This window comes from Anolis sagrei, chromosome 1 (genome assembly GCF_037176765.1).
Source record: "Anolis sagrei isolate rAnoSag1 chromosome 1, rAnoSag1.mat, whole genome shotgun sequence".
NCBI lineage: Eukaryota > Metazoa > Chordata > Lepidosauria > Squamata > Dactyloidae > Anolis > Anolis sagrei.
In genome coordinates, this window is record NC_090021.1 from 174,218,360 (window position 1) to 174,233,063 (window position 14,704).

Consider the following 14,704-nt stretch of genomic DNA (forward strand, 5'->3'; position numbering starts at 1 on the left):
GAATTTGGAGGTGATGCTTGAAATTTCTAACTATAAGCCAGAATAGTTTTTTTCAGCTGCCAAAAAAATTCATATGCAAAAGCTGAACAGTCCTTTTAGTTCCATCTTTCAAATGGTTTAGAAGAATGGTTAGAGAGCCAAAGTTCAATCTTATCTCTTCTATACACTGGATAATATGAGGCATTTGATGCCAATCTATTTGAACTTTAGGCTGTAACTGTGAGTCAGAATACAAATCTGCTAGTTGAGCATTGTACTTCCAACACCTAAATGTATTAGCATGATAAATCTTATTTAACCTTTCAGGGGTCGAATACATCTATACATTTATTTTTTTTACTGAGTCTTCCTTGGAAGTCACTCAATACAAAAGGCAACGTATTTTCAATACCAATAGAGGCATACAGGCAAGGAGAGCTGAAATTATCTCCATAAAGTACATGAAAACACCTAACTTCATCTCTTTGTATTCTGTTATTAATTAACCAGATTAATAACATTAAGTTATGAATTTTATATCTATATCTTTAGCAGTAGAACACCACTGCTCTTGTCCACTGCCTTATCTCAGTACTGACTGACTATACCTAAGAAGATAGGCCCTGGCTATCAGAAGGGAGCTCAGAGCTGGGGTGATGAATCTCCTCATACAAATCTCTTGAGAAGACAGATGGACAAACGTCAGCGTTTTGGAAGAAGCAAAGACAATCAGCAATGAAGTGCTGACTCTCCACCATCAACTTCACTGGACTAGTCAAGTTGTCCGAATGCCCGATCATTCTCCCAAAATAGCTAATTTACTCTCAACATAAGAATGGAATCATAGAAACATAGAATCAAAGAGTTGGAAGACACCTCATGGACCATCCAGTCCAACCCTCTGCCAAGAAGCATTCAAATCACCCCTGACAGATGGCCATCCAGCCTCTGTTTAAAAACTTCCAAAGAAGGAGCCTCCACCACACTCCGGGACAGAGAGTTCCACTGCTGAACGGCTCTCACAGTCAGGAAGTTCTTCCTCATGTTCAGATGGAATCTCCTTTCAGAATGCTGGTAGACAGCAAAAAATATTTAAAGATGAGTTTAAAGCAAACCTTTAGAGCTCCTCAAGTGCTCTAAGTAGAGGCCAGCTGCTACCAACAGTGCTATGGATATTGAGGAGGCACAAATAGAGGGTGAAAGGGGAAGCATGTCAAGAGGGAGGCATGTCAAGCAAACCTTTGTCAGGACTGCCTTCCATATAGAAATCTCTCTTCAATGTGAAATACCATGCAGATCCAGAATCGGTCTCTACACTGACTTACAGATCCTCCACCAAGACTCTACCCTACCCTTACCCATATTCAGCCACAAGTAATTGCCTATAGAATCCACTTCTGCTTTGAATTGATCCTCATCCCCATCTATATTTAGCATTTCTGATCACTGTATTCAAAACCTGGAGTGGATTCATCATCCCATTCTCATGCAACCATCAATTTCACTGGTAGCCACTGAGAACTATCTATTTTTGTCAGGTTTTACAATGTATTATAATGTAATATAGCTGAGTCGTGCACTGCTAATAGGCTTCTATTGGAAATGCTGAGTCATGCATTAACTGTATATAGGGAATCATTTGGGGGAATGTGTTCTAGCCTAGTCCAGGTGATTGTGAATGATGTAATCCTGGGTCTGAGTTAAGTTAATGAGTTGGGAACCAATCAGAGATTGCTATGTGTAATTGTATAGAATTGTATATAAGGAAGTCATGTAGAGTGTATACTCTCTTCTTGTGCTGTGATGTTGTTCATCGAAGGCTCTATGTAATTGATTAAAAGAACCTGTCTGCTAAGACAAGATATAACTGTGTGCTGTGGTAAGTTTGTAATGTCATCTAGACTGGGGGAAAATCAATGGTAAAACTGACAATGGCCGGGCATGTGCTCAAGTGTCTGTAAAGGAGTTCCAGAGTGACTGCAGTTTGTGGGAGTAGTTGACTGAAAAATACTGTGTAGGAAGAAGCTACTGGAAAGCGTTGAAGTTGTGCAACTGATCTGCTGCTGAATTGTGAAATTAATCTCAACAATTTTCTCTGGCCATTTATCTTTTTATGGACTGAAGATATTCCCAAGAGTTTAGCTAGCTGTATGTAAAGCCTTCCACATGTAGACTGTCATCTAATATATGCAAGGATATTGTCCACTTCTCTACCTGACTCAAAAAAAAATCAAGACTACCCAGTCCCAATTTTTCTGAAATAGAATAGTAGTCCATTCTCTGAAGCGGAATGAATTTCACACAATTGTTGTACACAAATACAAATGACATCTTGTTAAGAGTTTTACCTGATCTGCTTTTTCTTGGGAAAGTTCCAACACAGTTGCATGCGTGATTATTGTGTTGACGCCAAAGAACAAGTTGATGCAGACATAAACTATGAAGGCCATCCCAGTTTCCTTGAATATGCCAGCCAACAAATACATCCATGAAAATGAAGCGTATCTGCAAAACATTCATTACAACAACATCAACAACAATAGAAAGGATAATCTACACAAAAGATCATCAAAACAGAGCTATCAAAAAGTGCTTCATTTTCTGATTGACACTTCCTGGTGGTTTTTCTTTGTGGCTACAAGAAAATAGTGTTTCTTTTCATTGTTCCAAGGACAAAAGAAACAATAAAACTGCCTGATGTTGAGCAAGATTTTCTAGAAATACAGGCAGAGGGAAGAATGGAGGGGAAGACGGGATGCTGTGGTTTCTGAGGTGACCTGGGCTGGAGTGTTCACTACAGACATTTTAATCAACAAAAGGTTATGTGAGAGTTCATACTGACACAATTCACTGTTTTATTTATTTTTTCAATTAAAGTTTCCTACTGAAATGCTGCAAAATAGCATATCCAAAATACAAAAGAATGTTGTTGTTCTTATATTAAAAAAGAAATGATGTTCTACTAATATAGAGGGGACAAAAATGAACAGATATCATTGCTGAAGCAATATAATGTTATAGGTGAAAGTAAAGGTTACCCCTGATATTAAGTCCAGTTGTGTCTGACTCTGGGGTGTGTGTGTGTGTGTGTTCATCTCCATTTCTAAGCCTACAAGGTCATGTGGCCGGCATGACTGCATGGTCATGCTTAAAACTATACTTAAAACTGTACATATACTTAAAACTGTACTATACTATACTATACCTCTGCTGCAAACAGACTTGTATATTAACTGAACATCTCATTGCATCATACTAACTAACTATACTCCTGCTCTAAGTGACATAACAGATTTCACTGACTTCTAACTTCCAACTGACTCAAACCTCAACTGACTCCAAATGATTTCACTGATTCAAACGCATTCTAAAATGGAGTCTCACATGGTCTGTAGTCCCTCCCACAACCTCTAACAACATAGAGTTAAGGGAAAAACTGCATACCAAAATATATACATGCATCAAGCAATCTTAATTATATACATAACAAACAAATAGTAGAGGAGGCTTGTAGAAGATTGCTATTTCCAACATTTAGAACTTAATGCGGTTGGGAAAGCAGCGCATTAAGTTGAGCTTGAGATAAACTAAACAAAATCCTTACCCAAACAAGATGAGAAGTAGGAATACAGCCAATAGATTATTGTCATTGATGAAAGCCGGTATCTGAAAAACTGAAATTATGACTACGGAGAGTGTAACAGGTACCAGAAAGTAAACCTGTGGAATGATAATAATTAGAAGTGATTATCAAAATCCTAATGCTAAGCCCAGTTATTATAACAGTACATGAATGTTACACTTGGAAAAAAGGTGGTCTTAATTATATTAAAAATGATGCACTTCCTTATGGTATATGTAGAACCACATCTTTTTCCATTAGTATAATTTCCACGCTCTCTTCTTGTTTCTAGGCACTGACATGGATTTGTGTCACTATTCCATATAACATTACTCAGATGATTAAAAACTATTAGACATCCTTCTTAGCACTTTAAGCAATACACACTTTGGCATCAAAGGAGTTTTGTTAAAAAAAGAATCTTATTTCTAAGAAAGCAAAGTGGTAAGAATAACTTTGTTCTGCAGAAAAATAACAGCATTTTAAAAAATGCAAATAACTTTAAAACAACATTGCTATTAATAGTACTATAGACAAATACATTGATTGGTGCCCTTTTAGCAACTTTTGTTGACATCATTGCCAGTGTTTTGTTTGTTTAATGTATTGTCGAAGGCTTTCATGGCTGGAATCACTGGGTTGTTGTAGGTTTTTTCGGGCTGTATGGCCATGGTATAGAGGCATTCTCTCCTGACGTTTCACCTGCATCTATGGCAAGCATCCTCAGAGGTAGTGAGGTCTGTTGGAACTAGGAAAAAGGGTTTATATATCTGTGGAATGACCAGGGTGAGACAAAGGACTCTTGTCTGCTGGAGCTAGGTGTGAATGTTTCAACTGACCACCTTGATTAGCATATAATGGCCTGACAGTGCCTCGAGCAAACTTTTGTTGAGAGGTGATTAGATGTCCTTGTTTGTTTCCTCTCTGTTGTTGTGCTGTTCTAATTTTAGAGTTTTTAATACTGGTAGCCAGATTTTGTTCATTTTCATGGTTTCCTCCTTTCTGTTGAAATTGCCCACATGCTTGTGGATTTCAATGGCTTCTCTGTGTAGTCTGACATGGTGGTTGTGAGAGTGGACACAGCATTTCTGTGTTCTCAAATAATATGCTGTGTCCAGGTTGGTTCATCAGGTGCTCTGCTATGGCTGATTTCTCTGGTTGAAGTAGTCTGCAGTGCCTTTCATGTTCCTTGATTCGTTCCTTGAAACGTCAGGAGAGAATGCCTCTAAACCATGGCCATACAGCCCGAAAAAACCTACAACAACCCACTTTTGTTTGTTTGTTTGGTTGGTTGGTTGGTTTTGGTTGTGGCAAAAGTTGAATTAACTACTGATTCTCTTACAAAATGACCATCTCACAAACCACCCTTTACCTGCTACTATCTCTCATGCTCATCCATTCCCACACATCATGCTCACCAAATGACTGAGCAGAAGGTATTGGATAAGGATCAGACTGCATCCCTAGAACCATCCACCTTCGCAGTTCCATATGTGGAATTTTTATGCTGCTATCAATGATGCAGATTTTTTGCCATTTATTTTGTCTGAAGTGGACAATAGCCATATGCCCAGGTGCTTTTTTTTTTTTTTTTTTTTGCTCCTGGGATCTTCTGGGTAGTGCCCAAAATGACAAAACACCAACAAAGCCAGAATTAAGGATTTTGAAATGTGATGTTTGTTTCTGTTCTTCATGTTCAATAGTATAATGTTCACTACAACTTGTAAACAAGCTTGCTAAAGAGGCTGGTCAACTATCTCTTTGGGCCAGAAAAAAATCTCTGGAGAGAATGAAGACAACAAGAACAGCTTGGGGGGGGGGGGGAGCACATGCTGCCTCAAAGTAATACTTTGACCACCAGGGTCTAAGTGAATCAGATTTTTTAAATAGGATATTCTGCTGGGTTTAATAGGATAAACCCAGCAGAATATGCTAGCCAAAAGCAAGATGAGCAGAATTCAGAATGGATATGAACATTCACCAAACATCCAGACTAGATGTCCTAGTCAACCACAAAACAGATCACACACAGATAGATATCTACATAAAAACTCCAACCAACACCCAAGTAAAAAAAGAAGCACTATTAAAGCCTTGGCAGACCGTGCAAAAAGAATCTGCGAACCCCACCTCCTCCAAGATGAACTGAACCACCTCAACTGGGCTCTACAGGCCAATGGAGACTCCACCTCAGACATCAGAAGAGCTGCAAGACCAAGAACAAGCCACGAGAGTAAAGATGAAGATCCACCCAGAGGAAAAGTGTTCTTGCCATACATCAAGGGAACCACTGACTGCATAGGGAAGCTGAGGAGGAAACACAACATACAAACTATCTACAGACCCACCAAGAAAATCCAACAAATGCTATGTTCAGCAAAGGACAAGAGGGATCCTCTCACTTCTGCAGGAGTCTACCATGTACCATGCAGCTGTGGACAAGTCTACATAGGGACCACCAAACGCAGCATTGCCCAAACAGAAATCAAGGAACATGAAAGGCACTGCAGACTCCTTCAGACCACTCTCACAACCACCATGTCAGACTACACAGAGAAGCCATTGAAATACACAAGCATGTGGACAATTTCAACAGAAAGGAGGAAACCATGAAAATGAACAAAATCTGGCTACCAGTCTTAAAAAAAACTCTAAAATTGCAACAGCACAACAACAGAGAGGAAGCAGACAGGGACATCTGATTACCTCTCAACAAAAGTTTGCTCCAGGCACAGTCAGCCCATTGCATGCTAATCAAGGTGGTCAGTTGAAACATTCACACCTAGCTCCAGCAGACGAGTCCTTTGTCTCACCCTGGTCATTCCACAGATATATAAACCCTTTTTCCTAGTTCCAACAGACCTCACTACCTCTGAGGATGCTTGCCATAGATGCAGGTGAAACGTCAGGAGAGAATGCCTCTATACCATGGCCATACAGCCCGAAAAACCTACAACAACCCATTCACCCATAGTTTGCAAAAGCTTTTTGCAAGCAGTGTGTGATTGCTCGTATCCATACTGGTAAAGGCTGAAATAATTAAACCAAAGACACAAGGCAAAAGAGTAGAAATTACACAGTCATTTAAATTCTTGCTGACCTAAGTCCTCATGCTGTCAGTTTGGCAGGGGGTGGTATTACCTGCCATTTTCATGTAGTTTACATCACTTTTTCTAAACTATGGGTCCCAATTCCAAGTGGGGTCCCCTTAGCTTAATGTTCAGTTCTCAAAGAAACTGATAACAGTAAACGTGCTGGTTTTAAACTTCAAAGCCCTAAACGGTTCTGGCCCCGACTACCTGTCCGAACGTATCTCCTGCCATGAACCATCACGAAATTTAAGATCTTCAGGAGAGGCCCTGCTCTCGATGCCAACACTATCGCAAACATGGTTGATGGGGACAAGAGACAGGGCCTTCTCTGCAGTGCCCCCCCCCCCCCCCCGCCGCCTATGGAAAGCCCTCCCTAGAGATATCAGATTGGCCACCTCCCTCTTGTCTTTTAGAAGGAAAATCAAGACCTGGTTATGGGACCAAGTGTTTGACCAGTGAGTAGCAAGTGGACGAAGATCACACAACTCATGGCAACGAATTGAACCGGACTGGGTTTTGCATTTGAATTTTAATGGATGTGTCTTAATCAATTGTTTTAATTGTTGTTTTAATTTTTAATATTTTGATTGTACTGTGGTTGTTTTTATGATGCCTTTGTTAGGCCGCCTTGAGGGCGGGGTATAAATATAGGAAATAAATAAATAAATAATCTATATAAATAAAAATGTAATGTTCGTTTGTGGTATTCACAGAACTCAAAAACCCCTGGATGAATTGGTACTAAATTTGGACATGATACACCTAACAACCCAATGTATGTTCTTCACTCAAAAAAAATGATTTTGTCATTTAGGAGTTATAGTTGCTGGGATTTATAGTTCACCTACAATCAAAGAGCATTCTGAACCCCACCAATGATGGAATTGAACCAAACTTGGCACACAGTTCTCCCATGACCAACAGAAAATACTGGAAGGGTTTGGTGGGCAGTGTCCTTTGGTTTTGGAGTTGTAGTTCACCTACATCCACAGAGCACTGTGGATTCAAACAATTATGGATCTGAACCAAACTCTACATGAATACTCAACATGCCCAAATGTGAACACTGGTGGAGTTTGGGGAAAATAGAATCTTGGCATTTGGGAGTTGTAGTTGCTGGGATTTGTAGTTCACCTACCATCACAGAGCATTCTGAACCACACCAACGATAGAATTGGGCCAAACCTCCCACACAGAACCCCCATGACCACCAGTGGGCCACAGCAACGCGTGGCAGGGGATGGCTATTAAATAAATAAATGTTTTCTAAACATCACCTAGTGAACTGTGTTGCAGTGTTTTCAGTGAAAATCAGCCTGTTTAGCCTTGAAAATGCTGATTTGTTATCAGTAAATGTGTGATCTTTGTAGCTATTTTATATAGCTATATACCCGGTATCACATAAAAAATTTCTCAGGCCAAGTGGAAATGTTTAAGAGGCCGTGGTCTATGTTTTCCTAGAAGAGGAACCATGTTCTAGCATGTATCTTGGTCCCGTGGAATAAAGATGTATCTTGGTATGCAAATCTCCTCAATTGATATTTTAATTTGTATACTTATGACTTTTTTTTCCTTATAGGATAAAGTGCAATGACTTAAAACCATCCCAGTTCCTAATTAGGGGAAGCCTCCAGACATTCCAGTCTTTTCTCATAGTTAGGAACAAGGCTTGCTTGTCAGCAGGGATTCACTGAACAAGTATCAAGTTGCAGCATACCACTGCATTAGTTTCAGTCTGCTGCATATTGATTTCAGTTAGATCATCAGGATGCTTTCAAGTGGATGATTTATAAATACTCCATTTCACAGCAAGCACCTAATGCATGAAAAGAAGCATGGCAGTTACAATGATAGTGGGGCCAGAAGAGTGGTCTGGCCAGCCCTTCAGGCCTAACAACCACTTCTGTGTGGTTGGTTAGTTGGTTGAGAAATGTAGGTGTGATGGCCAATTGGACATGGCTTGTAATAACGTGCATGAGAGAGCAACACAGAGTGATTTCATAATGTAAAGGGCTGGAGGATAGAACGAGGCTAAAGATTACACGAAGGCCTTGTTAAACTTTCATGAAAACACATTCTATCTCTGCCCCAAGCAGTTATTCAGGCAGCAAATCTCCTAATTTTGATCATTCCCAACAGGATTGTTTATATCATTCTCTTCGCAAGTATGTTTTGGATTTGCTAGGCCTTCATAAAGTAGTGGAAAACATTTGTGTAGCCCACTTAAGGCATCAAGAATGCTGGAAGACGCTTCTTCTATATGGTATGCAAAACTCATTAAAAACTTTGTCCCATGGGCTGCAGGAATCTCCACATATTTTGGTAAATATGTGGAAATTCCTGGAATTTTACCTTTTGGTAAAAGGAAGGGGGAACCCATCGCCCCACGCCCCACATCACCTGACTTGACGGTCACCACATCCCACGGGAAAAGCATCAGCCGCCCGGCTTCCCCCATTGTCTCAAAGGCAACATGGGAAGCCCCCTCTATAGTTTTATGACAGAGCCCCACCAGAAGTAGTTCAGCATCATCTGATGGGAGCCGGTGGGCTTCTTCGCAAAACTATAGAACAGGGGTCCTCAAACTAAGGCCCGGGGGCCGGATGCGGCCCTCCAAGGTCATTTACCTGGCCCTCGCTCAGAGTCAACCTAAGTCTATAATGACTCAAAAGCACACAACAACAACAACAACAATCCTATCCCATCAGCCAAAGGCAGGCCCACATCTCCCATTGAAATACTAATAAAATTATATTTGTTAAGATTGTTCATTTTAATTATTATATTGTTTTAATTTTTTTGCACTACAAGTAAGATATGTGCAGTGTGCATAGGAATTCATTCATTTTTTTTCAAATTATAATCCGGCCCTCCAACAGTTTGAGGGACTATGACCTGACCCTCTGTTTAAAAAGTTTTAAGACCCCTGCCATAGAATATCCAGCGATTGCTGTCAAAACTAAGCCCATTTGATGAGGTTGTAAGAAGATGTGGAGGGAGTGGGAAGTATAGTTACATTACTGAAAACATTTTTGATAATAGCATTGGAAACTTTTTAGCCTTAGGAGGCAATGGCTGGAAAATTTGGTTAGACCACACCTGGAATATTGTGTCCAATTCTAGGCACCACAATTCAAGAGAGATATTGACAAGTTGGAATATATCCAGAGGAGAGCGACTAAAATGATAAAGAGTCTGGAGAACAAGCCCTATGAGGAGCGGCTTAAGGAGCTGGGCATGTTTAGCCTGAAGAAGAGAAGGCTGAGAGGAGATATGATAGCCATGTATAAATATGTGAGAGGAAGCCACAGGGAGGAGGGAGCAAGCTTGTTTCCTGCTTCCCTGGAGACTAGGATGCGGAACAATGGCTTCAAACTACAAGAGAGGAGATTCCATCTGAACATGAGGAAGAACTTCCTGAGTGTGAGAGCCGTTCATCAGTGGAACTCTCTGCCCCGGAGTGTGGTGGAGGCTCCTTCTTTGGAGGCTTTTAAACAGAGGCTGGATGGCCATCTGTCAGGGGTGATTTGAATGCAATATTCCTGCTTCTTGGCAGGGGGTTGGACTGGATGGCCCATGAGGTCTCTTCCAACTCTTTGATTCTATGATTCTATGATACTCTCCTTCCTTCCCTCTTTTTCTTCTTCTTTTTTCCTTCTCTACCTGTTTCTTTTCTCGCTTTCTTTGCTCTTTGGTTCTATCCTTCCTTGTCTCTTTCCTTCCTTCCCTTCCTCTTTCTCGTTCCTTCTCTCCTTCCTTTCCTCTTTCACTTTTTTGTTTCCTTCTCTCCTTCCTTCCTTCTCTACCTTTCTTTTCTTTTTCTCTCCTTCTCTCCTTCTTTCCCTTTCTCTCCTTCCTTTTCTCCTTCCTTCCTTTCCCCTTTCTGTGTGTTTTGTGTGTGCGTATATGTGTGTATATATTTGTGTATATATATGTGTGTTTGTGTATATATGTGGTTTTGCACATGCATTATAATGTATATTTGTTTTTTTGGCTTTTTAAGTCCCTTCTGCTGTGTTTTTATGAGTGATGGTCACTCGTTGGCCTGATAGGTGTATTGTGTCCAAATTTAGTGTCAATTCACCCAGTGGTTTTTGAGTTATGATAATCCCATAAACAAACATTACATTTTTATTTATATAGATTTTTGCTCCTTTTGAAATTACACAGATTCAAACTGAGCTTTTCAAGACACTAAAATACAGGACAATAGCTACATCTTATTCTGTCAAATTATTTTGGATTTTACTAGAAGAGCTCTTAAACCATCCAGTGTAAAAATGAGACATAATTCATAACAATGAATGGGAAAATCTCAGTTTCGGTTTGCCTCTGTGTGCAATTCTTCCAAACCTAAATTATTTTCATCTCAATTTCATTTCATTTTAAAGCTCACATAACTGCATTGTGTTGAGCATTTTCTAATGAACTGATTAACATACAGATAAATATTAGTACTTAATGGGCCTTTCTTTGCTAGCAACATCTCCTGAAATAGTGCATTTGTGCCTGTAAAGTTTAGCAGCACATTTCATTTTTATGCTGATTTACCACTAATTTACATATTTTTTGCATGGTTTTAGCATAAAAATTAAGGAATGTATTAATATCAATGTACAAACACAAAACAACTGTTTTATTGAAGACATGGTGCTTATCCTGTCTTTTTTTGGTGGGGGCGGAGGGATGGTAACCCCTATCAACTCTAGCTTATATATCTGGTCATAAGGGATTATGGGAGATGCATATCAGAAACAGCGAGGCAACCTCAGTTCCCAATTTCTTCTGGATTGATTATGTGAATTGGGCAGATTTGTTTGAAAACTCAGGGCACATCTATACTGCTCACTTTATCCATGGAGTAACCAGCATAGAAGGAAGAGGTTTCACAGTGCAGATGATTACACTGGAAACCCTGGAACTTGATTGTGGCCTGAATGGTGCTTAGAGGCTGGTCTGAAACTGGTTAGTACACAACCTCTGGCCCTCCAGGTATTTGGATCTCCAACTCCTAGAAGCCCCAGTCAACTTGTCCAATGGTCAGGATTTGTAGAAGCTGATGTCCAAAACACCTGGAGGGACAAAAGTTGTGCACCACTGGGTGATAGGATCCACATTGCCCTTAGCTTGACAGGCGTTTTTCTTTTTAGCTTCCTTGACAGTATGAGTCTGTGCATATCAACATAGCCATTTGGCTATCTGCACAGCAATTTGTATTCTGCAGAGTTGCTTTCACCCTGCAATGTGGCTTACACTTCAACATACTAATGTGCATTAAGGGCTCTATTTTGGAATATTCTCCAACTTTGCTTGTCTCAGTTTAAAGCACACTGCAGCATACATTTCTGGTTTCAAATATATAACTACAAGATTCTCACGCTGCTTTCAAACTATGTTAAATGATCAGTATAGATGTGCCCACAGATTGAAATGAATTCTTCCCCCAACACGGTTCATAACTCAGCACCGGGATTGTGGTGCAGTTGGCTGAGTGTCAGCTGCAATAAGATCACTCTGACCAACAGGTCATGAGTTCGAAGCCAGCCCGGGTTGGAGTGGGTTTCCAACCAATTGTGTGTAGCCTGTTGTCAACCTTTGCAACCCGAAAGACAGTTGTATCTGTCAAGTAGGAAAATAAGGTACCACCTTAAAGTGTGGGGAGGCTAAATTAACTGATTTATGAGGCCATAAAGAAGACTCCAGGAAAGCATTCCAGTGGGGAAGCATGCGGGGAATGCGGAAGTGCTTCATCAGCATCGCAGATGGTCGATGAAAGCGTCAGGTCCCCTGGCGGCCAGAAAAAGTTAAATAGCCTCTGTGTATGTCTGTATATGTTTGTATGTCAAAAATTGGCATTGAATGTTTGCCATATATGTGTACACTGTAATCCGCCCTGAGTCCCCTGCGGGGTGAGAAGGGCGGAATATAAAAGCTGTAAATAAATAAATAAATAAATAAATAATATTGTCTTCCAAATATGTTTAAATTGTTTAAACTGTCTAGGTTTTAATATAATTATTTTGTCTTTTAACTTCTGTAAAATAAAATTTTAGCTGGACTTTGCTTTAATTTTTTGTAAGCTACTCTATGGATTGAATTTTTCACTAACTTCCTTCTTAAAGGAAACAATTAACAATTTTAGAAACTGCTATGAGGAAGCCTTTTAAAAAGTGCACTGTTCAAGGCATATTTGTAATTCTGAACTTACTTTGCACAAAAATCACATGGGGATATACATAAACGGGTATTTAATATAAGGAAACATTTTTCTGCACAGAAAATAATATTTTGGTTCTGTTGGTTCTCTTGGACATCTCATCGGCTTTCGATACCATCAATCATGGTATCTTTCTGGGACGCCTCTCTGGGATGGGCCTTGGAGGTACGGCTTTGTCGTGGCTCCGGTCCTTCCTGGAGGGTTGATCCCAGATGGTGAAGCTGAGACACCTGCTCGGACCCCTGGCCTTTGACCTGTGGGGTCCCGCAAGGTTCCATGTTGTCTCCCATGCATCCACATGAAACCGCTGGGTGAGGTCATCTGGAGTTTTGGAGTTGGGTGCCATCTCTATGCAGATGACACACAACTCTACTACTCTTTTCCACCTAACTCCAAGGAAGCCCCTCGAGTGCTAGACAAGTGCCTGACCGCTGTGGCGGTCTGGATGAGGACGAACAAGCTGAAGATTAATCCTGACAAGACAGAGGTCCTCCTGGTCGATCGTAAACCAGATCAGGGTATAGGGTGGCAACCTGTGTTGGACAGGGTTGCACTCCCCCTGAAGCCACAGGTCAGCAGTGTGGGGGTCCTTCTGATTGTGTTTGAGACTCAGGCATCAATGGTGGCTGGGTGGGCCTTTGCACGATTAAGACTTGTGCGCCAACTGCGACCATACCTTGGGAAGGCGGATGTGGCCAAATGGACCACGCCTTAGTCACCTCTAGGCTGGATTACTGCAATGCACTCTACGTGGGGCTGCCCTTGAAAACGGCCCGGAAATTTCAGATGATCCAACTGGCGGCAGCCAGGTTGTTAACTGGGGCTCCTTACAGTGAGCAGTCAACCTTCCTGTTTAAGGAGCTCCACTGGCTGCCATTCATTTACTGGACCCAATTCAAGGTGCTGGTTCTTACCTACAAAGCCCTGAACAGTTTGGGACCCGCCTACCTGCGTGACCGCATCTCCATATACGAACCCACATGATCCCTTCGATCATCCGGAGAGGCCCTGCTCTCAATCCCACCAGCATCACAGGCGTGATTGGTGGGGACGAGAGAGAGGGCCTTTTCGGTGGTGGCCCCTTAACTCTGGAACGCACTCCCTAAAGACATCAGACAGGCCCCAACTCTGGCAGTCTTCAGGAGGAGCTTGAAGATGTGGCTGTTCCAGTGTGCCTTCCCGGAGTAATGATCCCATTGCACTTTGTCCTCCAAGCACTTTACATTTCTTTAGGTCTGCTCGTATGCCCTTCCATAAACACCACTATCACCTTTTCGTTCATGTCCCAGCATTACTTCCAATTTTAATTTTACATTTGGCCTTCCCACTGTTTTTAATTGTGTGTTGTCTTATTGATAATGTTGTATATTTTATTGTCTATTTTTTATTTTAATTGTTTGTATTGTTGTTTATTGCTTGTATTGTTGTATTTTGGGCTCAGCCTCATGTAAGCCACACAGAGTCCCTTGGGGAGATGGTAGCAGGGTACAAATAAAGTGTTGTTGTTGTTGTTGTTGTTGTTGTTATTATTATTATATTTCTACATAAAGTCATTACATTTTATGCATAAAACTGTTTCCTTTTCAGAGAATTCCCTTTTCTGTGCAAATCAACCAAATGCAATTTTTGTGCAAAATGAGTCCCCAGTGACAGCATCCCATAGTGGAGCCAGTTTTTCTGCACAGAAAACCATATTCCTGCAATTCTATATACTGTATATAAAAAAGCTGTCCCTTGTGTAGAAAATACTGTTATGGGTAAAAACATGCTCACATTTTGTGCACAATAAGTCTC

General features: G+C 40.8%; 1 protein-coding gene across 1 annotated transcript in view; it reads right to left on the minus strand.

Annotated features, from left to right (window-relative positions):
• Window positions 1–14,704, minus strand: part of ABCA12 (ATP binding cassette subfamily A member 12) — a 214,919-nt gene that overhangs the window by 32,839 nt on the left and 167,376 nt on the right. The window contains exons 42-43 of the mRNA XM_067470388.1: window positions 3,584–3,699; window positions 2,328–2,484 (exon numbers count right to left, since the gene is read on the minus strand). Of these exons, the coding sequence (XP_067326489.1) occupies window positions 2,328–2,484; window positions 3,584–3,699 (273 nt within the window). The remainder of the gene's footprint in view (window positions 1–2,327; window positions 2,485–3,583; window positions 3,700–14,704) is intronic.